Source organism: Trachurus japonicus, chromosome 16, assembly GCF_045865225.1.
Source record: "Trachurus japonicus isolate A0001 chromosome 16, Traja_1.0".
NCBI lineage: Eukaryota > Metazoa > Chordata > Actinopteri > Carangiformes > Carangidae > Trachurus > Trachurus japonicus.
In genome coordinates, this window is record NC_140922.1 from 17,563,361 (window position 1) to 17,588,516 (window position 25,156).

The 25,156-nt window shown below is 44.1% G+C and overlaps 1 protein-coding gene across 4 annotated transcripts in view; it reads left to right on the forward strand.

The window, feature by feature from the left end:
• gramd1a (GRAM domain containing 1A) overlaps nucleotides 1–25,156 on the forward strand; it is a 32,847-nt gene that overhangs the window by 1,673 nt on the left and 6,018 nt on the right. Inside the window, exons 3-17 of one of the 4 annotated variants that reach the window (XM_085802291.1) lie at nucleotides 1,932–3,001; nucleotides 10,234–10,462; nucleotides 11,971–11,991; nucleotides 12,275–12,359; nucleotides 13,562–13,665; nucleotides 13,876–13,971; nucleotides 14,268–14,348; nucleotides 14,977–15,095; nucleotides 15,615–15,927; nucleotides 17,515–17,668; nucleotides 18,967–19,113; nucleotides 20,234–20,355; nucleotides 21,071–21,213; nucleotides 23,205–23,308; nucleotides 23,679–23,909. In XM_085802291.1, coding sequence (XP_085658417.1) covers nucleotides 2,538–3,001; nucleotides 10,234–10,462; nucleotides 11,971–11,991; nucleotides 12,275–12,359; nucleotides 13,562–13,665; nucleotides 13,876–13,971; nucleotides 14,268–14,348; nucleotides 14,977–15,095; nucleotides 15,615–15,927; nucleotides 17,515–17,668; nucleotides 18,967–19,113; nucleotides 20,234–20,355; nucleotides 21,071–21,213; nucleotides 23,205–23,308; nucleotides 23,679–23,909 — 2,413 coding nt within the window. In that variant the 5' untranslated portion in view covers nucleotides 1,932–2,537. Of the gene's footprint in view, nucleotides 1–351; nucleotides 785–1,931; nucleotides 3,002–7,311; nucleotides 7,779–10,233; nucleotides 10,463–11,970; nucleotides 11,992–12,274; nucleotides 12,360–13,561; nucleotides 13,666–13,875; nucleotides 13,972–14,267; nucleotides 14,349–14,976; nucleotides 15,096–15,614; nucleotides 15,928–17,514; nucleotides 17,669–18,966; nucleotides 19,114–20,233; nucleotides 20,356–21,070; nucleotides 21,214–23,204; nucleotides 23,309–23,678; nucleotides 23,910–25,156 lie in introns of those variants that run through there. The other 3 variants (XM_085802292.1, XR_015037859.1, XM_085802293.1) reach the window with 3 other exon arrangements.

Sequence of the window (25,156 nt, forward strand, 5' to 3'; positions counted from 1 at the left end):
TTAGGGATGAAACTGGTTTCCCGTAGATTTTGTTTGTTTGATGTAAACACCCCTCTTCTTCTCGCCACATCCACTGAACAGTTATTTTCCGGGACTGTACCACAAAGTTTGCCGGGGGGGTGTTTTCTTGTACGTCTGGTCGCTGCGTATAGGCGATAACATAAAAATAAGAGTAAACTGTGTCATTTTTAAGGAATATGTGCAGTAAAAGTATTGTTGTTGTTCTGCACTATTAAAGACGTGCAGCAGGGATGACACTTTTTATGGATGAGACGTGGCGCAACCCCCCCACGGATAAATTCAAATTGGATTGACTGACTTTGTTGGTTTTCACTTTTCGACAAAAAACGTATTGTCTTTGGACTTTTTAAAAAGTCAGCACGCCAATGATGCTAAGCCAATTTTGGTTTTGAGCTTTGAAATTAAGTTGTTGACGGTGTTTCGTGTCGGGGTGTTTTTAAAGAGGAAATGGAGGACGTCGGAGCAGCACTTTCTGTGTTGGACATGAAGGCTTTCTAGCCAGATAGTCATCTTTTGTGAGCTGCTGCTGTCGGCCTTCGGTGGTCCGAGGGGGCCGTCGGCTAACCTCGGCCGTCTTTAGCGTTAGCTGGCTAAAGGCTAACAGGTAGCTGCCTGCAGCCGGCAGATGCTGCTTCACGCACATAATAATGTTGATGTGTTCCGTTGAAAAAGTGGATTTTAACATTGCGCCCCGCACCGTCGCTCGGCTTGTTTTCGAGGCCGAGCAAGATAACAGAAACGGAGGAAACTCATCAAATGGGAGGTAGGAGTTTACACTAAAGTTTAAACATGCTGTAAAAAGTTTTTTTTTTGTGTGTGTGTGAGAGTGTGTGTCATATTATTATTCGTTTCTGCCTACCAAGTTGATATCTGTGTGTTGAAGTGCGCACATGATCATGTCAACAGATGTGTTTCACATAACTGCAGATCTCGCAATCAATGTGTTGTTGTGAAGCCAAAATGAACTGCACCATGTAAAGTGATGAACTTGGTGTCCCCGGATTAGCTGTTCCTGGGCACTGGCTTCACACAGCAAAAACACTGAGTTGATAATACCTGAATATACGGCATCTGATCTGGCTGTGGCAGACAGACGTGTCATGTTGGAGGCTACTTTTATAGGTTAATATGGCTCGTGGTTTATCGCTAAAAGATCAGGCTGGTGTTGACCAAAGAGTGAAGGCTACACGGGGATTATGGTGGATTACTCTGGACAAACAAGTCCGTGCCAAGATTGTTCTTGTTCAAACAGATCACAGCAAATACTGTCAGACGTGCTCGGGCCCTTGCCTTGGAAGTGCCTGCTTTGAAGGCAAACAATGGAGTGACACACACACATATCCCTTCCCTGTTGGAGGACACATCTGCTGTATGTTTTCATGCGGTTTTGACCTTGGTAGCATATAGACCTTGTTATGAACGAGGTGCGTTGTTTATGTCTGTTGCAGTGTCTGGTAGCTGGTGTGTGAGGTTGTGTGTTCGTCCCATCTGGGCAGTTATAGAAAGTCAGTGTATGGAAGTAGTACTGGGATTTAAATGGAGGAGCGCCTTCGTTTTTGCCAAGGAACTGATCTACATGGGCTTGTCTTGCAACAATCAGATGAAATCCTGAGTTTTGGCGATTTCTGAGTGATTTGAAGGGAGGCAATCACAAATAATGCTACAAAAATAACAACAAACACTTATCCAAACTTGGATTCCAACAACACAAACAACCTCACCATTAAAACATCCTGCTGACCGGCATATCAGAACCCAGCTATAAATAGTCCCAGTCAACCAATTGTATGTTTTTGTGGGGAATTGGAACAAATAATATCTAAAAAAACCCAAAACATACAAATGTTAGATGTAGTTAGATGTAGGCCAGTGTTTTTGAATGCAAAGTTTCTGCTCTTTTCACTCCTCAGGCAGCAACTCCCAGACTCATCTGTCATTTTGTGAGACCTCAACTCTTGCAAAGATGAGCCTGATTGTGCAAGTGCAAGCTTGAAGTCTGCCAAAAGGAAGGGAGGAAAGAAGTAGTGAAGAAAGTGAAACACCGGACGGTGCAAGTGCTGCTGAGAAGGACAGGGCGGGGAAATGAACTCAGCACAGAGGACGGATGAGAGAACATTTTAGCCACCTCTAACCAACATGTGTGCAGACTGGACAACAGGAAATGGATTACCAAAAGATATGGCTTGATGCTATATCTGACAATCCTCCACCCAGCTTCCTGTTGCGTCGTTTTTTACTGTGAAGAAACACCCACACAGCTGTCATCTTGTAAATCACTCTGTGGATTTTCCTGGTTATGGGGGGGTGGTGGTTTAAGAAACTTCTTAAAATTCACAAGAACTAAAGAAAATATTTTGTCATCTTTAATTCAGTGGTATTGTTACTTAATAAGTCATAGCGGATGTGCCACATCACAGTCAGCCATGGGTCTGTCTCAGCTCTAAAGATGCAGCGAGCCCATATTGGTGTTCTCGGTGTGACTGCAAGAGAAAATTAACCCCCGGAAAGCTCTGAAAATGACTATGTCCTCTCCTGTGGGACCAGAGGGTATCACTCTGGCTCAGCCCATCCCCGTCCCACTGCTGACCGTCCTGCCCCCCTCCTCCGATACAGACTCCTGGTCTCGCTCACCTAGCCCCAGACTGTCACGTTTCAGCCGCCACAGTCGATCCCACCGCAGCAGAACCCGAATTAAGAAACGAAACGAGGAAGCGCAAGACTGCACTCCTACGCAGGGTCAAACACCACAAATTGTAATAGAGGACACGGCGGTGAAGGGCAACAGTCGACGGCGAAGCCCCTCGCCCTCCCCTTCTCTGGCCACACAGATGGAGGGGGAAGAGCACGGTCAGGGCAGCCCTTCCCAGGACCTCCTCCTGCCACCGTCACGCTCATGGTCTCGTAGTCCCTCTCCCAGCCGCCGCTCCCGCTGGTCCCTCCGGAGCCTCCTCAGCAGAGACTCCGACTGGGACAGCTGCAGGTTAGTGCGCTGGATTCATCCCAGTCAACCAGTCAACCAGCCCAGTATTTAAAATGCCATGATGACATAAATGATGAGATAAAATGCTTATATGCAGGATGTTTTTACTCCCTCAAGAGCAAAGGCCCCAAACTAAAGAGAAAGCCTTCGCTCATTCAGTCGAAGGCTCTTTCCTTGAAGATGAGCTCACTTATCTTACAGCAGCAGCAGCACACAGGGTTCAATGGCTTGGAACAGAGCGTCCACACCGTCAGCTTTATGTTCGCCCGTCTCATGGGCATTCAACGCTTACGGCTGTGCAAAAAAACCTCAGCCAATTTGCATCCAGGCCTACTGAGACCAGATTTGCCTGCAGTGACTGACTGCCTGGGATGAGTAGCCTCTCATCTGTGCACGTTGCTGGGGAACAATAAAAGGCCCCGCATCTGACAGATTTACGCTCAGTCCACTTTTCTCAAACGCCACACAAGGTCAACTGTTTTGGAACAGGGTGGGGTTAATTAGCTAATGGCTGAAACTAGAGGGGACAGATTACACAGTTAAAATCCTGATTAAGCCGAGTTGATTCATGGTACACAGTGACGTCAGATAGAAAGCAGGCCAACAGTCAGGTTGTAGAATTTGAGTGATGGTGCAAGAAATGCTCATACAAAACTAAGAAAGCATACATAATGCATATGACTAGTTATGTATCGGCACTTTGAGGAATGATGTAAGTTTTAAGAAAGCATGACCTCTTCAAATAAGCAGAAAAACAGAGCTATGTAAACTATAAACAAGGAAAGTGAGACTGCTCTTATTGCAGCGAGGAAAAACAGAGCAGGGTCAGTCACAAGGAGCTAGAGGCGGGGTTCGTGCGCCATTTATCCTTCCTCTGAATCATGACATCACCCACAGCCAATGGGAGTGGGTCCCTGGTCTGATGATGTCATGTGAGTCCAATCAGAGTTGATCCTGGGCACCACTGCAGTGGGCTACAGAGGGCAAGCAGAGGGTGGTTTTCTCCTGTGCTCCATATGAACAGCTGTGCCCTTGTCCTATTCATTTACACATTATTCTATTGATCCACTTTTAATATTTTGCCGGACATGATTGAAACCTGCTATCCAGATCCCCACTTTCCAATGACAATGAGGTTTTACAGAGAAAAACAATGCTTGTAGTGCTCCAAAGGCAAGTGAAAGTTACACGTTGAAGCAATGTCAAGTAAACACTTACACACAGCCAAAGAAATGGTCTGGCAAGCAGGTGATTAGTGTTGTCCTTGTCTTTGTTATAGGACAACTAACATACAAAACACTTGCCCAAATAGTCAGAACATGCAGATATCATGTCAAATACATTTAACCCTTTAACCATACCTCTTTAAATAAACGGTTAAACCATCATGAAGAAATGTCTAGTAGTCGTTTGACTGTTTGTAGAACCTGACAACCTCCTCAAACACAGGTGATTTGCACTTGTCAAACAACCCACAGGCTGTAAAGGTGGACCCATAGGAGGGGTACTTAGCCCTTCCCGTGGCCTTATGGGAAACATTTATTGTTCCTGTTTAATATACTGTTCCCGTTTCTACATAATCAGCTGTTGGCAACTGACACAAAAGCTATATGATGTACTGGAGATTCACAGACCATCTAACCACCTTGAATCTCAAAGCGCCCAGACATTTTGTTTGATGACATATCACATAAACCAAAATTATCGTCTTGATCATGTGTGACAAATCTGCTTGTGTGACTTACTTGCAGTCTGAGGCCACTGTTAAAAATAACTTACTAGCAACTGAGACGTCTCAGCCAATGTTGGAAACTCACAAAGGACAAAAGGTCTATCTCTGGGAAGATGTTTTTTCCCTCCCAATCTCAAATTTGACAGAACAACTTGTGTATTTTCTGATTAATCAAATTTAAAAAACAAGGCAAAGAACAAACTCAACAATATTCAACATCCAACTAACCTGTATGGATGTGATATGATCGCGTCCTGTACACATTCCTGATGGGACTTCTTTGTCACTCTAAGAACAGTAATTGCCAGTAGCTGTGCAGGACAATTTCCACAGCTACTGTTTTTAGAGTTTTGTAAAAGTAATACGGCTGATGTTTTATCTGGGTGTGAAATTATAAAGTTTATGTAGACACATGTGCACTCCAAAACAGTTTTTTAGGCAGTATCAAAGGTATTTCCGATATCATTATTGGAACAACTCCATTTGTTTGTGAGGACTGAATCTAGTCAGTGATCAACCAAGCTGTTATCTAAATTGTTTTAGAACACTGTTCAATAAAGTGATAATTACATCTGATGGATTCCTCAGTTTATAGATGTTCTTTGGCTGACTGTGCCGTTTGCTCCCAGCCTTTTAAAAGGAGTTTTTTTTTAAGTTTTTTTTTTTTTTTGGTACTGTTATTGCACTTTAAATGTCTCAGTCACAGATTTGTTTGTAACTAGCACAAATACACCCCAATACATTTCTTCACCACACCTCATTCTGTGACCTTATTCTACTTATTTTGTATGTTTACAAATATGTAAATAGATAAACTTATACTAATTTGAACTGCTTATTTGTAAAACTCTAATGTCTTTTCAACGTTTTTTGTGTCAGTCTGTAAGGGAGGACAGTCTAAAGTGCATGTAAGAAGTGGCCAAAATGGCAAATTATTACAATATTCTGTCGGATAGCTTTTATAGTTGTCATCAGCCTTTCTCTGTACAGTTTGCTTTCTAATCGGTTACCTCTATGATTGACCCTGAAGCAGATGTCCTCATTTTAAAACTGTTATCACAATATTGTAGCTATAATTTATATACATGCACACAGTGGACAAACTGTATTATGATGACAGGAAAAGTTTGTCAGTTTCGGACACTCAAACGTGTGGCAACAAAACTGCACAGGAAGTTACACAGATTGTAAGTGCGATCTCTCTGTCTCTTCCTGGTTCATGTAGTCTGCATCTAGTTGGTGCTTTTTCATGCATTTATCTGATTATTAATGTTTGACAGTAACAAAAACCAGATTACCCAAGCTCTACTAAAGTTCCTTAGCTGTTGCCTATCAGGATCTCATTACCAGCACCAATTTTTCAGCTTTGCATTTGTAATCAGCTTTTACATTTATTTTGACTGCTTTGTGTGTGTTTGTTTTCCTTTTTTTTAATTTTTTTATCAGTGCCTCTTTTTGGATTTTGCTCCATATATAGGCTAGGAGCTACAATCTCCTAATTAGTGTAAAAACTCCAAAGATCTGCTTGCGCTGCTCTCTTTTTGCGCTGTGGAGGAGTTTATGTATGCAGGAAGGAAAAGGCAGAGGATTCAAACATTTCCATCTTGTAGTGTATACTGTAGGGGGAAAAAATTTACATTTTCTCGTTGCCCACTTGGCCTGTTCAACTCTGACATTATTGCAGGCCATTGGTGAACCTCAGAAAAGCAGATTACACAGAGGGAGACAGAATGGTTGGAGATGTGGGCCTGGCTCAGCCCAGCCTGGATTATGATGTGGACTCTAATCCAGAGGGATGGACAGAGAGATTGAGGGTTAAGGGATTGGGTGGGCTCTGGGCTTTGGCCAGGTGGATTCACTACAGTCAACTGTGGTCTCTGTATTTGCAATGATCGTCATGTTTTAGCCTGTCTTTTTTTCTTTTAAAGATAATATTTACATATTGGACATGGGGACAGAGTGGTATACATACATACATACATACATACATACATACATACATACATACATACATACATACATACATACATACATACATACATACATACATACATACATAGTTTGTTTGGAACTTGATTGTTTGGTCAAAAAAATCTGCCAAATTTGACAAGTTATGAGAATTTCCCAGAGGTCAAAGCGATGTCTTTATTCTCAAGGATGAGCAATTTGCAGTCAGTAATGAATCAACAATTATGCTCATGTGAGAAGTTAGAATTTACTAAATTTATTACAATTTGTTAATTAATGCACTAATAATTTACCCATGGTATCCATTTGTGTTGTCTTGCTAGAAGTGCTTCAGGATTCCCAGAAATGAATGGGCTAATGAATGTGAGATAAATGCTCAAGCTTGGTTGAGGAGCTGAAGCGGCATGTAGAGTCAGGGGCGGTGTCACATGTGGTTATAAAGGCATTCACAGCAAAGATAACGGTGTTGGTAAATGCGGTCTGTGCGGTGGTGGTCTTAGTGGATTCAGATAAAACCCCTCAGTTTTGACTCTTGCTTTATCGTCCTTATCGGCTCCCCCAGTTCAGCAACACCTCACTGTAGAGAGGCAAGGCCTCACTCAACACATGGAGCCGCCTCCTCCTCCTCCTCCCTCCTCCCTCTCCCTCCTCCTCCTCCTCCCCCCTCTCCCTCCTCCTCCTCCTCCCTGCTCCCTAGTGGCAGAGGGGATTACGGATGGACGCAGAGACAGCAGCCCGTTACCGGGTCCTGCAATCGGCATAGGGAGCAGCGGCGCGTCCGGTCACTGGCTGCATGCCGCCTCGGCGTCAGACCCGAGGGGGAAACTAACACCTGACCGCGGGACGGTGGGACGATGGGCGCGTTTCCACCCCGACGCTAAGCGGAGGAAACCAGGCAGAGGAGCGGACATACACCCCGTTAGCTCCTGGCTTGCTTAAGCTGCACGGACACACACACACACACAAACCAGGGACACCGGTGCCATATTGATACAACACAAAGCAGCAACGTGTGTGCGGTTTGTTTTTCTCTCTGTGTGCATCAGCTGGACCGTAAACGCCTCATGACATGTTCGAGTAAGTAGCACGATCAGACTGTCTGTGTGATGGGTAGCGGTGTGTTGTGTGCAGTGATGTCTGCCCGTGGTCCTCGTGTACCGTCCACGGGCGCATTTGGTGTGGTCAGACGACCCAGCCCATAATAATAATAATATACCCACTGATGGTAGAGACACGGCGCGTTTAAACACACAGGTGTGCTGTGCGCGGCCACGGTCTGTTATTAGCTGCGATCGCTGGCGCTTTGTTTACGTTCATCTTGTCGGTGCTCATTTGCACCCCCCCCCCTCCTCCCTCCTCCTCCTCCTCCTCCTCCTCCCTCCCTCCATCCCGTCTCTCTGACCACACCACCACCAGGCTTGTACAACCTAGACTTTGTCCTGCGCCTCTCAGGTGATTGATCAGCTGGTTGAGCCTCCCGTTAGCTCGCCTGTCGTGTGCGACCGGACACCGCAGGGAGACGGGGGCAGGGAGACGGGGGCAGGAGCAGGGAGAGCTGTGTCGGGAAACGCTGGCACTGCACCCGGGTTAGCCTTTTACATTCGTGCCGCTGAGGGATTTAGCCCCGGTTTGTAAACACACGCTGACACAGATTCACATCACTCCTGCCCCGGTCACTCTGACTGACAGCGCAGCGAAAGCCTATTTCCAGCTCTGATAATGCACGTTTACCTAAGGATAGCTTAGCGCTGGTTGTCATAATGCTATATGCAACAGCGCTGCGTGAAACCAGCCAATACTTCTGGGTTTATCTTCCCTGTAAAACGAACCTGGTGAGGTTTTAGTGGTTGACCTTCATTGCTCCCTCTCCCAGCCTCAGTGGTGCTGTCTCGGAGGGGATCATCTCGTCTCTGTCTCCTACAGCTGCCTCCAGGTTTACAGGTCTACTCGGGTCACAACGACCAATATTTTCCATCAATTGTCAAGATAACTGCCAGACACTACAGAAGACAATAATCAGTTATCAATATTTTTGAGATTATCATCTCAAAAAGACGAGTTTCAAAGTAGTATGAAAACAAAAAAAAAAAAAAAAAATGAGCATGTATTAATTAAATGGATATCAGGTCTGACAGTTCTAACCCATTCCGCCCACTGAGGAGAAGAGGAGAAAGGGGAAAGTGGTTTAAAGCATTATAAACCCAGGCCAGTTTGATTTTGATGATGATGGAGAGAGAGAGAACTAGATGGAACGAATAAGGAACTGAATTAAAACCAGTAATATGGAAAATAGTTTGGGCCGTTGGCTTGAAACATGTCAGTTTGTGTTGATGGAGACAACAGTTACAGAGCAGTGGTTAATATGGGAATATTAATAAAAGGAGCGAGGGGAGGGTAAGTGATTAAGTGAAGTGTTGAACTCTGATTGTGTCTCACTGGTGAAGTAATGAATTGTAGGAGGCTGTCTGAGGTGCGCGGTTAACATCCAGCACTTCCTCAGCTACATGGTTCAGGGCGCCCAGTGCCACTCAGGATAATGGAATGAGCGAAGATAAGAAGCTGAGTGTGACTGGAGGAGTCGGGAGGACAAAGGAAAGGAAAGGAAAGGCAGCAGTTGTTTTACTTGCAGAGGACTGAGGTGCAACCATGGAAACTGTGTTGCGGCGTAAATACAACTTTTTTTCACAGGTCCCTGACCTGAACTTTAGATGTTTTGATGATTATGGACAGGGCAGAGGAGACTGAACCATGTTGAATGTAAGATGACCGTGGTCCTGATGTGAAGGCCAAAACCTGAAAGACTTACACTGACGTCATTCTTACTTACTGTGTTCGTGGAGTTTTAACCTCTCACCCTTGGACAGAAATCCCTGTGCTAAAACATAAAGTGGGATAAATGTCAATCAGAAACGGCTCATTTTGTGTTTCCCAAAGGTTTTTGTTTTGTATTTATATGAAATATAGACAAGCCGTAGTTATTACAAGAGAACACACTTGTCTGCAGAACTTGATTGTTGCAATACATTTGGCGTGTGATCAATTGATTAATTGGCTAATCATTTGAGCTCTAGTCCACACTGTTACTGAATAGTGAAGACAGCTAAATAGCTTTCATGAATATCCAATGTTGTTCTGTTCTCAGTGAAATGCCTGTCTCTTTCATGTTCACCAGAAGAAAACCTGAGTGTTCAGACCTGGTAGTGTTTTATTCAGATGGAGGCTGTTGTGTTTTGTTGTTAGATTTCTTGAGTGGACTGTCTATATATACATATATTACTAAAAGGCTTTAAATATCCTCACTGTCTGCTGCTGTACCAGTCAGAATGAGTTCAGCTGATAACTCTGTCTTTAAATAGCCTGTCTTTGGTCTGCACTCGGCAGTTTGAGATGATCACCGAATAGGAAACGCCTGCAGCCTTTCTCTAAAAAACGACATTAAAGCCACGACAGAGTGAGATTCAGCTATGAAACTGTTTCTGCTGCCGATTCCCCCCCAGAGCTAACTCTGTCTCCGTGTCTCTTCCATCTCCAGTACAGCCAGTAACTCTCCACGCAGCACCCCCGGCAGCTCTCCCTCCCTGCGGCGCAGGGTCCTCGGGGGCGGCGGGGGCGGCAGGGCCAGCGAGACCGAGGGAGGAGGCGATAAGAGCGCCGGCGGAGGAGGTGGAGGTTCGGACAGCCCCCTGCCCTCCATCCCCTCTGCCTCCTCCCTCACATCGGCCTACCCGCTCGCTTCTCGCCACTTCAGCCGCAATGCCAAGGTATCTGACAAAGATATTTCATAGATGTGTGTGTGTGTGTGTGTGTGTGTGTCCTCATCAAAGATTTCAATCATTTGTACGATGATTTTGCAAAGTTTGAGCAAGATAGCGATCAGTTGTGTGTGAATGCACTTGCAATTTTAACAGTGTTTTCAGACACATCTTTTGAAAGAAAGTGGTAATGAATAAGTAGCCGACTTGATACCAGTTGTTGTGTTGCTGAGTGGGTGGTAAATGGCGTTCAACTTCAATGACAGTACACTTTCTTCTACACCACATATCTTGAGTCATACAGTACATGTTTTTAAAGGGATACTTCACCCAAAATTGACAATTCACCAATTTTCTACTCACCGGCATGCCAAGGAAGGGTTTGGAGAATTTTCAGAGTCATCAAACGCTTTTGTAGTTCCGGGGGGGATGGGTCCGGCTGTCAACGGATAGAGCTCACTTCTAAGTTGTCCAAAACACACACTATGAAACATCCAGATACCTCCATACTGCTCGTCTGTACTGACCCAAGTGTCCAGAAGCCACCACATGAAAAAGTTGTTTGGAAAAAATGAATTTGATCTCTGTTTTTAGCCTTGTTGTAGCAGTAGCTCCCAGTGGCTCTGTTGATTTGCTGCGAGATGTTCTTCCGTGTTTACATCATACATCCAATGGTTTACAACGACGAACGAACATCTCGCAGCAAATCTCGCGCATGTGCTCAAACATCAACGGAGTCACTGGGAGCTACTGCTACAACAAGGATAAAAACAGAGATCAAATAAATTTTTTCCAAACAACTTTTTCATGTGGCGGCTTCAGGACACTTGGGTCAGTACAGACGAGCAGTATGGAGGTATTTGGATGTTTCATAGTGTGTGTTTTGGACAATTCAAAGTGAGCACTATCTGCCGCCATTATATGAAAATCCGTTTCCAGCCGGACCCCCCCTGGAACTCCAAAAGCATTTTGACGACTCTGAAAGTTCTCCAAACCCTTCCTTGGCATGACGGTGAGTAGATGATTGGTGAATTATCGATTTTGGGTGAAGTATCCCTTTAATTCCCTTAACCCACATTTTAGGCGCATGAGCTACTAGTGTTGACCATTCCTGTGAGCAGTATATAAACGTTAGCATGTTTACACCCTGTTATTTACCTAGATGGTGTATACGCCTGTGAGCCTGAGGGCTTTGTTTAAGCATTCACATACGTATTATTCAGCCTCTCATACCAGCGACTGTTCATTGCAGCAGGTTAGTGACGCATACCTTTTTGAAAATGGAGAAGTGCTGGTGGTTTTGAGAGCCCTCGAAAACTGAAAAACCTGAACCTCGTCACTGAAAACAGACTAAGTTTAGGGACTGACAGAGTCCCACGCATTCATCATGCACGACGGCGTTGTAAGCTTATAGATTTTCTGGATCTGCTGAGAGTCAGTAGTGTAACCTTTTTTTTATTCTTATAGAGAAACTTGAACACTGCTCATTACTGAATATGCTTCTCTTTTCTTCACAGAAAATGCAGAGCTGGTACAATGTAAGTATACATTAACAACCCCTCATTAACCATTTTCACCCCAGGGTACTTGCTCTGCTGATGTTTGTCTGTTTATAAGGTTCATGCGGGTGGAACCAGTTGACATAGTAAAATGGTAATCATTGGTGTTAAATAATTTCAGTTTATCCTTTAGATAAACACTGTTTTTCTCACTTGTTTAGCCAAACATCCCAGTCTAGCCAAAGGCCGCTTACTGCTGCGCAGGGGTAGTGGTGAAGTAGAATACCATGTTCCACTTTCTTTTTCCTGTCCTCGCCCTCAGGTTCTCAGTCCTACATATAAACAGCGGAACGAGGATTTTCGAAAACTCTTCAAAAAACTTCCTGACACAGAGCGACTTATAGTGGGTAAGTGAGACACAGAAGTGTTCAAAAAACACGTTGGACTATGATAAACAGTGTGTGCACTCCGCTCATTCTGAGTGAGCTTGTGTCAACACAGGCTTGAGAAGATTAAATACCTTTCCAAACCTCTCATTCAAAGCCAATCTTTAATGTTGGTGAAGTGATAGAGGCAGATGTCTCTCGGGGTGTTTTCAAACCTGTGGCTCGTTTGCTTTGTTCCAGTTCACGGGCTAAAAGATGCAATTGTTGCTTCTTTTGGGTCGTTTGTGTTCACACAGTAGCAGTCCCAAGCGGTCCAAAGTTGTAAACAAATGACATGCGCGAACAAACTGTTCTCTTAACTGGTCAGAATCTCACCTGGAAGGAGGAGGAGATACCTGGGAAAAACCAAAACCATGGAATGAAGGTCTCAACGGGCCTGAAAATTAAAACCCAACCCGGCCCAAACTGTGGTTGAAGCCTGGAGTCATTTGTTTATATTTTCTACCCAAACCCGACCTCAACCTGGCTGAAAAAAAAGAAGATGCAGACCCACGTCATCCTTTATATTTTTGGTCTGAACCCGACCTGAACCAGCGCATCCAGTCGGGCCGGCCCGTTGAGAACCATGAACATCAGCAGCTTGTTGTGTGTTTTGTTGGTTGCTTAGTCAATTACATCCTCACTGCAAACAAACCACTCTAGGGCTCGAATGGAAGAGAGTCGAGACCCCCCCTCCTTGGTGATCTCGGCCCGCGAGCATCCAAGCACGATTGCTGTGTTAACAAACGCCCAAATGAACTGATCTTTGGGGTTAAACCAGTGTTTTTCAACCTTGGGGGGCCTGGAATTCAAATGGGGTTGCCTGAAAGGTCTAGTAATTGATAAAAAAAAAATTACTGATGCATTTGTTTGTTTTTTTACTAATTATTATTCTTTTTAAAATTATGATTGAAGACACCACACACAATCCTAAAAAACTGTATTCTATACTTTCACTTACTCGAATATAAATAGAGTTTAAATAAAATGAGGCATATAAAAATATCTGAGCTGGCGCATCGTGATCACGTGGTCGCCAGAAAGTTGTGATGTCAAAATGGGGTCACGAGCCAAAACAGGTTGGGAACCACTGGGTTAAACGCTCCCTGCTGCTCCAAACGAGCCCGGTCTGAACGCACCCCTCAGTCTACTGACCTCCACTCTGTCCCTGTTTCTCTCCTCAGACTACTCTTGCGCTCTGCAGAAGGACATACTGCTCCAAGGCCGCCTTTATCTGTCAGAGAACTGGCTCTGTTTCTACAGCAACATCTTCCGCTGGGAAACCACTGTGAGTCATGCCGCACACTGTGTACACAGTTCCACGCGCACATCGATCACATGACCGCTGTAGGCTGGTTAATGTCACACCTGCGGTCTGATAAGGAGGCATTTTAATGGACCTGTTTGCAGATCAATAGAGATACGCTCAGGCCCTCTGTGAGATGAAGCTATCACTCACAGAAACACACACGGTGAATCTCCGTCCCTCTCTGTCCAGATCACTATCCTGCTGAAAGATGTGACCTCGATGACCAAGGAGAAGACTGCTAAGCTCATCCCAAATGCCATCCAGATCAGCACCGACAATGAGAAGGTCAGACTCGAAGAACTGAAGGCTTTTAATTTTCACTCCATCTTGTATAAACACACAATATTTCACTTAACAGCTGCTATAAAAGCATGAAGTGTCAGCTGTTGACACTATTGACTTCAAAGTACAATCTTTTTTGCCAGTCAAGCAGTATGAAATGAGCTGACTCCACTTCTACGCGCAACGTGACAAAGCAAACATCCCAGAGGAGGGAAATCATTCGTCAAATCCACTGTCACATTTTTCTTCTTCCCTCCCCTCTTTCTTCCTTCCTGTCTCTCTGATATTTTCCCTCTCAGCACTTCTTCACATCTTTCGGGGCAAGGGATCGGAGCTTCATGATGATTTTCCGTCTGTGGCAGAACGCGCTGTTGGACAAGGTACGGCCGCCTCTCTCTCTCGGGGGCCCCCCGGTGGTTTTACGCAGCGGTCTGACGTGACACGGCTAGCAGTTAACGTCTTAGAATAGAACAAAGTGTGAAGTAGCAGGAAACGGCCCCAAAGACGGGCTCGAGAGAACAGTTTGAATCACTGTTATTTGCCGAGCTTGAACACAGGCGTTTATCTGAGCGGCACCAGTGCAGAAACACAGCCACTTGGCTTTAAAACGCGTGGCGACAGATGGCGAGATGAAATGCACACGCAGTGGAAACGTTACGAGGTGTTGACGACATCAGTGTCCGTCATTTCCTCTGTCATAACCCGTCATAACTTCCTAAACACCGCCTCGTTATGTTCTCTCAGAATTGGTTGCCAACCAGCGGGCGTTAAGAATCAATATGGACTCTTTTACACACAAACTATTACACCTCTCTGTGTCATGGACTCAGGGTTAGCCGCATCAGCTGTACACGCTCAACCAACTGTGTCTACCAGTATAACTACAGATGAATGCAGGGAATAGAGAGTTGTGTAAAATATCATGGTAATCAATGAGTTTAGGTATCAGCAGATCAGTATTTTTGATTTGATCTGTAAAATGTGTTTTGTGTTTTTTTTTCCCTACAGTCTCTATCCCCTAAAGAGCTCTGGCACATTGTGCACCAGTGTTACGGCACTGAACTGGGCCTCACCAGTGAAGACGACGACTACGTCTCCCCCACCGCTGAACACATGAACGGCCTACTGTGAGTGTTCACGTGTGAAAACATCATAGTATACGATGCACTGCGTGTTGATTGAGAGGCTAAAATTGTCCGTGCACATAGAAACTCCTCCATTCCTTGTTCTCTAATGATTAAACAAAATGTTGGGAGAATGCCAGAGGCTTAATTATAATTTAATTGTGTTTATATGCTGAAATGAAACGCAGTGGGAAAGAACCTGCTCATCAGGTTCTCAGGTTACATGTACTGTATGTAAACATGATCAGACTAACTGACATACATATAGCTTGAGGCATTAATTAGCTTTTCCTTTAACCAAACATTCAAATACCTCACGAATTCAGGAAGTAGGTGGAGTCTGTGTGTGTTTCCACTGTCCAACTCCTGAAGTAGATTCATAACTTTGTGTCAGCAGCAAGCGTAATAATAATTGTTTTGAATTCTTGGTCAGACTCACAGTCTCACAGTCTGATCCTCTGCATGTGTCTCCGTCTGACTCAGTCTCACTTCCCCCCTCTCTCTCTCTCTCTCGTTCCCCAGGCCAGGAGATGAGTCGGTGTCGGTCACAGACCTACTGGACCTGAGCTCGGTGTCGGTTCCCTCAACAGGCAGCTCCCCCCCTCCGCTGGTGCCCTGCGGTCCAGCCAGCCCGTCCTCTGCCACCACCAACCTCGGGGGCTCCTCTCCCCCTTCCTCCGCCTCCTGTCTTCCCATCGAGGTGCCGGCCTCATCCGGACGCAGACTCAGCTCCGACCCCCTTGAACCCAGCCCGCCCAGCTCCCACAGCTCGTTGCCATCCACCTCTCCCACCAACGCCTCTGCTTCCGCTCCGCCCTCTGCTTCCGCCTCCTTTGTAAGTGATGCTGGACATAAAAACTGCAATAATCTGTCTTTTGATATAGGGAATGCACAGGAAAGAACAGGAACAGGATAGAATACATTTTATTGTCATTTAGGGGAAATTTGTTATGGTGTTAGCTAACTGCCAAATACATACAGCTGGAGACATACTGTACACGTACAAACACACTCATCCAAGCAGTCTGACGGAGTAGGATCCATGTTTTCATAATTTCATGTATTTCAGTCACACTTAAGTGATGAAAGACTTGCACTACCTGCAAAGCTGCCATTGTTATACATATCACAAAGCAGGGTATCCCTTACTGCCATGGACTGCCTGTACATTGCCTCTGTTCTGACTCAATTAAGTAGAGACTTCAACTCTAATGATCATCTTCAGCACAGAATTATTGCGCACACAGAGCTAATTATTAGACTGATGTGTCTCTTTCAGGACATCAGTCTGATGTCTGCAGACAGTTGGTGTTAGTTACATGATGGCAGAGAGGGGCTGAATACAGTAGAATCTGAACAGTGCTGTGTCAGCGCCCATGGATTCATCTCCTGTAACCAGAGATAACGCCTCAACCACAAATGCAAACCAGGACCTCAGATCAGTGTGCAGTCGTTATTCACTCCGTCACAACTCTGAGATTCACAGCAAGAAAACTGGGATTCACACGCACTGCAGCAGATACACATAACTGTGCTCGAGATCACTTCCTTACCACCTACTATTTTCATTTCTTTTTGGATGAAAATACACTTTTCCTGCTCAATTTAATAACTACAAAACCTAGGGAATATCTCTTGGTATGGATTGGGAGCGGTCAGTCTTGTGTAATGTCAGTATCTTAACAAGTAAATAGTGGTATCCAGCCAGCTATGATTCAAGTTGTACTTGCCAAACAAGCCTGATTTGTTTACTGGCAACAAATCCAATAAAAGCTGACTTCAGCAGTGATGGCAGTTGCCTCTTCACACTGACATTGATGCACCACTTAAATCTGTGTGCTGAAGTTGTTCTCCTTTGTCTCGGTGAAGCCTCGGTACAAATCTGTCCCTGTAGTTTTTGTGTTAACTGGATGCAAATCACTGCACTTTACAGCACTTGACACTTGATTAGAGAAATAAATCATCTGAGTTGTGGTAGGTTTAGTAGTACGGCACCGTTCGGGCCGTGCTTGGACTGTTATGCAAACTACAATAATAACTAAAATACAAATAAACCAAAAATGAGGATATACATGTATGTAGATTGGGAGGTGGGGAGTGTGTTATATAGTTGCTGAGGTTGGCTCTATGTCCAATCAGTTCTCCTCAAAAACAGCTTCTGTGGTTGTTTCCCTGCAGTATTGATCTTGATATGGACTGATCAAGCTTAAGCCGAGCTACAGTGAATAAATAGAGCGCTGTGTTGACTGTGTGCCGGTTTCAGATTAATTGCACGGCTGCGGTGGTATGTCTGCTCAGGCTGCGTCAACACGAGGTCAGCCCGGCTCAAAGTCATATGACAATGGGGTGATTTCCCTGCAAACCTCTTACTAACTGTCCTCTGGTGTATGTGTGTGTGTTTTTTTCCCCCTCCCTGAATCAGAATCTGGAAGAAGGCGGGGACAGCCTGTCTGAGTCAACCAATCACATGCTGCCCCCACCAACCACCAGCCTGGGAAACCTCTCCTCACTGGACATCACCAATGATGAGGAATTACCCACAGATCCCAGCAACTCCTCTGACACGCAAGAAGAAAGTGAGTTGAGAACCCAGCTGAAAACTGAAAGTGTAAATTATATGAATGTTAGATGAGATTTGAATGGTTTTATTTGATTTTCAAGATGAGATTTGAGTCGAGTAGAAATGAGGGAAATCGACTCGAAACCTATTTCGATAAACTCTCATGTGATGTCTGTTAAACTCTACTCTCTGTGCTGGTCGTGGTTTTACAGTAGAGTATTTTTTTAATATTATGAATTAGCTTTGTCTCTCCAACATCGCTGAAAGTTAATATATTAATTTCTGAGCACTGCAGGGACATGACATGTTTTGGTGGCATCAACCAAGTTCCCCTGAAAAATTTAATAGTATTTATGCATTTGCTTTTGGATTATAACAGAATATAAGATCTGTGACAAACAAAAGTTTCTTATACTTTCACATTTTGTTCAGCAGCATAGTGGTCACTCATGAAAACTACTTTTAGCAGCAGTAAAAAGCTCATATTATATTAAGCTATAATACCCAACGCTCGCATAATTTCAGTGTCAACAGCCCTCGCTTTTTGAAGACATATAAAAGCTTGAGTGGGTTTTTGCTTGTTTAGTTTATATTGCAGAATAAAAGTAGAAAATACCCTGAACTCGTGCTAACTACAGACTACAGTTTTTCAGCCATCTGACTAAAAACCTGTTCAAAAATTCCATCAACGTCAGCACAAGGGAACTGAAAATGCAGAAATACTACAGTAACTTATTCCCAGGTGTAAGGAATAAATCACAGAGCTCCCTTCCACTTGAACTCTGTGAAAAAATGTTGTTTTTTTTAAGGTTCACTGCTTCCAGCTCTTCCTCTTCTTCCTTCCACATGGAGTGATCTGTTGCTCGGTGGATGGATCTGTTTGAGTTAAATCAAAGAATTCCTCTAGAAGTTTATGTCCACCACAGCCAAAGTGCCTGTGTGTGTTGTCAGATGAACGACTCCCAAGCTGACAAGATAATGATATGATTGCCTGAGAGTTGTATATTAAGTACAGCCATCATATCTCAGAAGATTTTAATGTGGAAACCAGAAACTGCTCAGTTTGCTTTAATGCATGAAGGAATAAGCAAAGACAAACAGCAGCAATCAGTGTCACTGCAAGACTAGGTGTTGAATTAACCTAAAGCAAACACCTTTAATCTTATGGTGTTGACTTTATATTGGTAAAGGATTAACCTTTTGTGATTGAAAAATAACCAGAACAAAGAAAGTACGGAGATAAACGGGGAAAATGAACCAATAATTAAATCTGAAAAGAAAGTAAATCTTGAATTTGTTCTTCCTGTCGTGAAGGTGAAGTGGAGTCGTTTTGTGCTGACCTGAGCGGACGGCTGCACATCAACGCCGCGGTCCGCATGAGCGTAGACAAGCTGCACGACCTGCTCTTCTCTGCTGACACACACTTCATCCAGCACCTCTTCTCTCAGCGCCACTTCACTGGTAGGTTGAACACACACACACACACACACACACACACACACACACACACACACACACACACATGATGGTTAAAACCTTGAGTCTGCTCACTCAGTCTTAAAATTCACTTTAGATCTTACCTTTCTGTAATAACGCCACTCCCATTCACTTTAATGATTTGTTTTGGGGGTTTTTTTGGAGGGGGGGTAGGGGCGTTGTTGTTGATCCCATGTCTGAGCGATCTCTGCAAGTTCTCTCTCAGGCCGTGAATCAGTGTTTAGCTTTGATTATGTGCGTGTGCCTACATTTTTTCTGAATGCAGCGTGTTTTGACTTGCTGCATAACATTGAGTCCAAGAGAGCGAGTTTTTCCTGTTGAGACGATGACAGTTTGAGCCCAGCGCTCGTTGTTGTTCTGCTCTCTACTGGACCATTAAAACTGCCGTCAGTGAGAAAGTTGCACTTTGATTCTCCGTCACTCACTGACCTCGTTGTTCGCTGACTATCCTTTGGCTAACGTGACACTCTTCTCAGATGTTAAGAAATACACCAGTTAACGTCTCTACTTTTTGGTGATCATATTTTCTTTTTTGAAACTAGTTCTTGATAAATACAAATGTGATAACACACTGTAATGTGCCACTAATGAGGTTGCCACACTAACCCTTTATGCCATGTCAATCATCATTTATCATCTTTTTCATGCTTCGTTTTGTCACTGTGCGACTATTTGTTTTAAATATTGTTAGTTTGACATTTGAAGTCAACATTTCATGAATGTATTTTAGTATTTTAGTCATTTCTCTGTGGTTGAAATGAGGACAGAGACAAAGCGGTGGAGATGATTTGGCCAGTGGCTCCCCAGCCAGAGGCCCAGCCTGCCTACCACCATTGTGTAGCTCTAATTGGGGCTTTTTTCTTTTCTTTTTTTTAAGAAGGGAGCGTGGTTTGACCCTCTCCTTTTCTCTCCCTCTCTCTCTCTTCCCTCTTCAACCTCCCTGGATCCCTTGGTCTCTCTTCTTTTCATTCATCAACTCCCATCCTCTCCTTTGCTCTCATTTTCACCAAATATCGTGGAACTCGTGTCTCCTCTTTTTTCTCGACTGACTCACGTGCTTTGTCTCTTTCTCCCTCTCTATCAGACTTGTCGGTGGGTGAATGGCAGCAGGACAGCAGCAGCGGGACTACCAGCCGTGTGCTCAGCTACACCATCGCCCTCAACAACCCCCTCGGCCCCAAGACTGCCCCTGTGGTGGAAACGCAGGTCGGTCCATGGCAAACACCAGCCTTTTGTAGTTGAACTGTTAAAGACCAATAACTAGACAGAAATACTGTGATTACTCAACCAGGTCTGGAGTGGAAGTTTTATTTTTTATTATTGAGGATCTTTTAACTTTTGCTTCATATTGGTTCCAGTGCAGGTTTCACTGCTGGAAGCGACAACAAAAACATTTAATTGTGCACATTAATACAAATTAAGGATTTAACTCAGAAATATTCATTTGTAAATGATGTAATTCATTGTTTAAACCAAACGACTGCTGCAATGAAGTTTGAACTTGGCTATAAGTTTTAGTCTTTTAGTTACAAAGTGGCAAAACATGCCCTCAAAGCATTTTGAATTGTCTTTGTTTTCTGAATGAATTTACTATTGTTTTTTTTGCCAGCACTGTTAATTTCCTTGCTGTGTGTGGTGGTGTTGTTGTTTTTTACCATTGCTGTGTTTATAAGGAGCAAAACCTGACAGCTCAACAGCTGTGACAGGGTCACTCAGAGGTTTTCAGGATACACAGAGGTGGTAGATTGAGATGGAGCAACAGCCAACATTGTTTTCTCCTTCTCTGAAGTACAAACATGTTTACGCTGACTTTCAAAACAGAGAACAGGAGCCAAATGGGTCAGTGGATGGTTTTGTTGTGCATCCAAAGTTAGTTGGCACACCATTAACCATCCACCTCCACTTTTCCCTTTGCCTCCAGACGCTGCATAAGAGCAGCGCCCGTGGTGAGTGCTATGTGGTGGACTCTGAGGTCATCACCTCTGGCATCCCCTACCAAGACTACTTCTACACCGTCCACAGATACTGCCTCACCTCCATCAACAAGCACAAGAGCCGGCTCCGGTAGGTTTATCCTGGTCCTATGGGGCTCATTTCTTTCATTTCATGTTCAAACCTGACTGACTGACTGTGAAAAGTACAAAAATCAAAACAGAGTAGCCGCAAATGCAACTTTCAATATTAAACTCATGTTGCCAGCTCTCAAGGCTCAGTAGGATCCTCTCTGCTACATTTAGTTGCATGTAGGATTCATTTGGCTGAATGCTCTGGTTATGCAGGCAACCCAAAACTTCCTCAGGTTTCACAATAAGAAAAAAGATTTTGGTTGACACAAAGTTGTACTCACAACTCATTATTCGACCATGAAGGGAGCTGATGCAACGTGAACTAATGTTTTCCTTTGTCTAGACATGAACAGGAGCATCACATTTTTTACATGCCAGTGGCATCAATGAAGACTGAAGTGAAGTAGTGTTAGTAGAAGTAGGATGAGTAGGATGAGTGGTAAATAGACAATCTAAATCAAAACCAATGAACACTAAAGAGGCCAGAAAACAGCCACTGACCCACGTGAGCGTCTGCATAAAAGTGAATGGTTTCCATCTGATGAGCCTGCAGGGTCCAGTCAGAACAGAGGAGCGATATTTCATCAGCTCTTTACATTAGATGCTTGTATACACATGTGCTGTGAGGTCTCTGAAAAATACATGATGCAAACTATAATCGTGTGCTGAGCTCCTTTACCTCGGGGAGGAGAAACTCCCAGCGGTATGGTTTAAATAATCCCATCAGACCTCTCTCTCCCTCGCTTCATCTCGGCTTCACTTGACTTTTTCAAGTCGGTCCCAAAACGCTCAGCAGCCAGTGGTGCTTTTTATTTTATTTATAGACGCCTCAGCTCTGCAGACATTACAGGACAAAACATTATCGTACATCAGGAGGTGACACACAACAACTTTCCAAAAATGTCCAGCAATGAGGCTCGAATATTATCAAACACGGATCTTGATGTCAGCTTCTCACCATCAAAGAGCAATGGCAGCTTCCGCGGCGATGTTCAACTATCACAGAGGAAGCAAAATGAGAAGGAGACAGTCGTTACCTCACTGACAATGCCCTCAATAGACTGTTATGCAATGTGGCCACAAGACATGTTTTGTTTAAGTAAGCGCTCTGACTGTCTCACAGCCCTGACATGGGCTTTTATCCCTAGATGCCTTTTATCATTATCAATCTAACACAATCTGAATCCAAAAGGAATAAAGTGAATAGATTAATAAACCAAATTATATTCTGTTGCAGGGATTTTTTTATTGGCAAGTTTGTGTTGTGTTGGAGGAGTTTCCCTATTGGCTATTGCTCTTTCACAATGAATTGGCCTTAACAGTTTTTTGTTACATCATCACAGTGGGGACAGTTTACAGGAAGACGACAGTGTTGCCAGCCTAGCACGTTTTTCCCTAAAGCTTCCCTATAGCGCCAAGCCAGAGCTACTTCCTGTAGAAAAGCATTACCAGTAATGACCGACAGATGGCCGTGTCCTCAGTCTCACACATGGACCATCTGGGGTCAAGCCCTGCACCAGTTTCTGACCGTATCTTGTTTAGAAAAGAATCTGTCAATAGCTTATCATTGGTATTTACAGACAGATACCAGTAATCAAAAGGTCTTGGTGTTCAAAAACCCCTGTCGCAGCATATTGTGGTACACAAACACTACACAGGTCCATCATAGCCTAAAACTCTCACTTTGACTTTCTTTGGAAGATGACTAAACATGCAAAAACTTGCAGCATATCATTGAATCGATCACTTTAAATGGATCTGCAGGAACAGTGTGTCGGCCGTTCACACAGGTTCCTGCTTGTCATCAAATACAAAGTGAAATTCATAGGAAATGTATGATTTATTGTTGTTGTGAACACGGCTGATTTGAACAATGTAAAGCAGGTTGAATTCTCCTTTTCTATAAACAACACCGACAGTGAAATCTGCTGCACACATTAGAGTCTATGTTAGATTTTAACATGGCGTCTTCGCTTTTCCTCGGCCCAGAGTGTCGTCTGACATCTGCTACAGGAAGCAGCCGTGGAGTCTGGTGAAAGCGTTGATTGAGAAGAACACCTGGAGTGGCATTGAGGAGTATTATAGATACATGGGTAAGTCACATGATTTGCCCCACACACACAGGAGCTGTGGAAACCGACCCCTTGAGGCATATTTACCTTTTGTAAATAACTGAACAAAAGAAAAGTGAAATTGCAAAAAAAAAAGCCAAATATCCAGTTCATGTTGGTATGTAAATGCCGTCCACTCACTATTTACTGTTCGTGTGAGCCACTTCTGTTTTCTCTTTTCAACACAAATGGATGTTGAGAAGTAGTTCATAGTTTGTGAACAAGAAAAAACGATTTCAGTTGACATTTCTCTGTAGTCAGATATGAGTTTTGTTTGTTTTTACTTCACTTGGATGTTTGACGAGACTGTTTTCACATTCTCCATCTATTTGCTTCCCCCCTCCCCATCCAGAGAGTGAGGTGTGCAAGCTGGAGACGCTACTGCAGTCCGAGGTTTCCGTGGTGACCACAGGCGAAGCGGTGGGCGCCGATGCCGCCAAGACCCCTCCGGCCCTGCGCCGCCGCAAACGCACCTGCTCTCGAAGGCAGGGCGAGAGGGAAAGGGAGAGGGATGGAGGTGGCGCGGGCGCCGGGGAGCGAGGAGACCGAGGAGTCGGAGAGGACAGGGAACGGAGAGAAACCGGTAAGTCGGCCAGGAAGTTCAGTCCACGCCGCCACCGATGGACAAAGAGCCTGATTCAATCTTTTGTGCAACACTGCCATCCAGTGGTTCTGTTGGAAGCTCATCTTTAAACCCTGACCTTAGATCTGCCCTGTGAAGGCGCTCAGAAATAAAGCAAACGAAATCAGGCCTTTTAAAAGTCTTTATAAACAATTAGGTAAAACACATTCATTTTGATTACTTAAAAAAAGTCTTATAAGGTATCATAAAATATCATAAAACATAAAGGTTTCTTTCTAGCCTGCCTTGGGAATTATGGGTGATAAAATGTTTCTTGTAGGTGTTTTTTATTTTATTTTATTTTATTATAATTCAACATTTTTAACAAATCCTGGATGAAAAATCTTCAGCATGTTTGTTCTAGATCATTGATCTTAAACAAATTAATAGGAATAGATATTTTATATATTTTTTTACTGCCAGATCATGTTTAGTTATCAGTCATATTATTAGCAAGTGATGACAGAAATAAAAGTAAATAGACAAACAGCTGTTTCACTCTGCACTGTGAACAGTTCTAGACCTTAAAGTGAAATTCCGGCGTAAGTGTAAACCATGGTCAAACACACCGTAACACCGAGTTAGACCCCCCCTCGAGAGATCAATTTGCCCGACCGCTACATTCACGAGATCCACCAACTTCAGCAAATACCGCAATATCGCCACACACGGCGCTCTCCGGATCCACTGTCTGACCGCAACCAAAACGCCACCATTTGCCCAAAATAATGCTCAGAACTGCACCAAATGTCATCAATAGTACACACAGGGTCCCAGCACGTAGTACGAGTTGTCAAACATCTGCTAGCTTTGCCTGTTTTCTTTAGCAAGGAGATGCAACTCAACTCACCTACTTCTCCTCCGGGAGCCGCTCGTTGGTGAGGAAGCCCTGACGAGTCGATCACCGAGTGCACCGGAGTTCCGCAGCTCAATCAACAATTACCTCATGGAAATACAATCAGAGTTTTTTTTTTTTTATCTTGCATATCACTTTATAACTATTATTATCGAGTGCTGGCCACGATATAGGCGCAAATGAGCATTTTTAAGAGCTGCGGAACTCCGGTGCACTCGGTGATCGACTCGTCAGGGCTTCCTCACCAACGAGCGGCTCCCGGAGGAGAAGTAGGTGAGTTGAGTTGCATCTCCTTGCTAAAGAAAACAGGCAAAGCTAGCAGATGTTTGACAACTCGTACTACGTGCTGGGA